At 51.7% G+C, this 2744-nt stretch overlaps 1 protein-coding gene across 1 annotated transcript; it reads left to right on the top strand.

Moving 5' to 3' along the window:
• Nucleotides 1–643: 643 nt before the first annotated feature.
• Nucleotides 644–2164, top strand: GGI43DRAFT_384293 (SWIRM domain-containing protein; the record flags this gene model as incomplete). Its single annotated transcript, XM_083203499.1, has 1 exon — nucleotides 644–2164. The coding sequence occupies one exon, from the start codon at nucleotides 644–646 to the stop codon at nucleotides 2162–2164; it is 1521 nt and encodes a 506-aa protein (XP_083060221.1).
• Nucleotides 2165–2744: the final 580 nt, after the last annotated feature.

The following is a 2744-nucleotide window of genomic DNA, read 5'->3' as shown; positions in this document are numbered from 1 at the left end:
TACCGATCCTGTACCTACATCTTGTGCCGGGACAGATCCAGTTTATCTTGCACAGTCAATCTTGCCAATTGCATCGTCCGCCGTTCAATTTACTCAGGACCAAAGCAATCGGATCCATTCGGACCATCACCATCACCCCTTCTTCATTGACCGTGTCTTCCCTCCAGTGAGGGCTGATTATCGTTTGACGAAGCGAAAGCTACTAGAAAAGGTGAATTCTACCCCAATCGCCACCACAGCACGCATTGCATTGCTTGAATGGAACCTGCCTGTTCCATTCATCCATCGCTTTCAACTCAATTCGCCTTCCCAATTTTTTACTAACTTGCCGTCGCCAGAGTGACAGCAAATACAACTCTCAAGAGTCTCAAATTGGCTTTTTTCCTGCACTCTTCTTCCTCTTCTTCCTCTTACTCATCATCACCAATACACATCTCCACACTAGCTGTCAGAGGCGGACTTTGGAAAACCATAAAGCCAATCTCAAAGGGCTTCTATCTCCGGCTCTCAACGCTAAATTCCGAAGAGGCTGTGTGAACTGATTTCACATCCAATCTGTCCAGCCGACCCACTGTGTTGCCTGCGTCGATACGGTCTTTGCCACCGGCCCAAACCACGTCAGACGGGTCATCGCCATCTAGGAATGGCTGACAAACCCGCCGCAAGCCACGCACGTTTCCGCGCTGCCCAGCAAGCTTCCACTCACTTCGACAAGATCCTAAACGCATCAGCTGCCGCGTCTCAGAAGTTGCTTTCTTCTAATTCTTCTTCTTGCTCTTCTCAATCTCAATCTCAAACCCAATCATCTACCCTTGCCCCTTCTCCTATTCACAGCTTGTTCAATAATAACCGCCAATCTGCCATTGAATCTCGCACAATGGCCGCCAATTTCCCCCACAGCGACTCACCCGCTGTCGCTCAGCCAGCAATGGCTGCCCCGGCGCCACCCAAGGCCAGCAACAGGCTGGATATTAGCAATCTCATGTCCCCCCCTGAGAACCTGCTCGAGACTTTTAACCAGGCTAAGGCCCGTCGTCAAGAATCAAACACGCTCAATGAAATGACTACAGTCCTTGCCAACATGTCGGCAAACAGCGGCCGGTCTGCGTCGGTGTCTGACAAGCTGCCGCTGCCCATGTCGCCGCCCATCTCGCCTTACACCAAGTCTGTCTCCAGCAGCAACAATGACAACACTCCAAGCACACCGCAGAGCTCGACTATCCAAGATCCAGTTCTTTATCCCATTGATGAGTTGTCGCCATCGGGCCCGCCATTGTTTGCACCTGCCGAGGATGAAGATACCCATATGCAAATCGTCGACGACCATGTCCGAGCTCTGGAGTCGACCGCCAACCTCTTCACTGTTGTCCCGCCTCCACGGCGTGAGGATTACAAGTTGATGATCTCCATCAAGTCGCAGGTCATGAAGAACTACAACAGCAACCCCAGAGCATGGCTGCGAAAGGAGCGAGCCTACCTTATTGCCGATCGAGAGGCCGCTTTGGGAGCTCGGCGTCTGCCTCTTATCCAACCAGCCAAGCCAATTGCAGCCAAACCAGCCCGATCTCAGCGCGCTGATCGACACATGGATCGAGTAGCTGGCCGAATCTCCAAGCCTCATGCCCCAAGACCAATTCGCTCCAGCGGTGCTCCCCTTGCTGCCATCCCTATGACTTCGCCCATTGCGCCTGCTCGATCTACTGCTGCCCGACGCCGCCCAAGTGCTACGCCAGAGCCATCTCGCCGCATTGTTGCTCCCAGCCGCGAGGACAAGAACTTCCAGATGCTCCAGGACTTTTGCCCGCCTCTCAGTTCTCTCTCTGATCGCGCTGCCGCTCAGCTCAAGCCAGACTGGAAGGGCCAGCCAATTGACCTCAGCAACGACCCCAACCGAAAGCTGCTTCACCCTGCCGAGCTCAACCTCGCCAGTGGTCTGCGTCTGGACTGTGCTACTTACCTCACCAGCAAGAGACGCATGTTTATGCGACGTCTCGAGCGCTTCCAGAACAGCAAAGAGTTCCGCAAGACTGATGCTCAGCAAGCCTGCAAGATCGACGTCAACAAGGCCTCCAGACTCTGGGTGGTCTTCAACAATGCCGGCTGGCTCGAGCCTCAGTGGATGGTCCCCTTCAAGGATGTCAAGATCGAATCCACCATTCGATAAATCTGCTCAGCCGATTGACTCTCGCCTCCCTGCTCATCCAAGTTCCATGTCCCCTTTTAACGCCAATCATTCCGCTCTTATCCCCGCTGCATGATTTTTAACGACTTATCGAAACGAACACATCCAACTGCTTTATTTAGAGTTACGACTGCCTGCAATCTCCTATTCAGTTTTCTCTTCCTCCCCCATCAGCTTTTTACTTTTCATTCTTGCTCAAACTTTGTCGCTCTGGCAGATTTGTATTTGCCGACACAGTGATTTCTTGTCCTAGACGATGAATCTGCAGGTCGTCGTATGCAACGCAGCCTCTGCACATTTAAGCTACTCTTTTCCCACCCATATCAACTTTTTCATGTTTTCCTTTATTTTACACGATACAATGGTATCTTACCTGGATTTGGGAATTGGTTTTGCATTTTTCAGCACAAGGATCAGCACATACACATTGCATTTGGGGGACTTTTTCCATGATACCCAGGGCGAACGCGCCAGCCTGTTGGCGCCGCCCCATACACGATTTCTTTTGTCATTGAGTATTCATCTCGAGTCATTATGGGAGGCTTTGCTTTTTATTTAGCCC

Source organism: Trichoderma evansii, assembly GCF_050947405.1.
Source record: "Trichoderma evansii strain SZMC 28006 chromosome Unknown GGI43scaffold_11, whole genome shotgun sequence".
NCBI classification, from domain to species: Eukaryota; Fungi; Ascomycota; class Sordariomycetes; order Hypocreales; family Hypocreaceae; genus Trichoderma; species Trichoderma evansii.
Note: the sequence above shows the minus strand (reverse complement) of the source record. Positions and strands in the feature narration are given on the sequence as shown.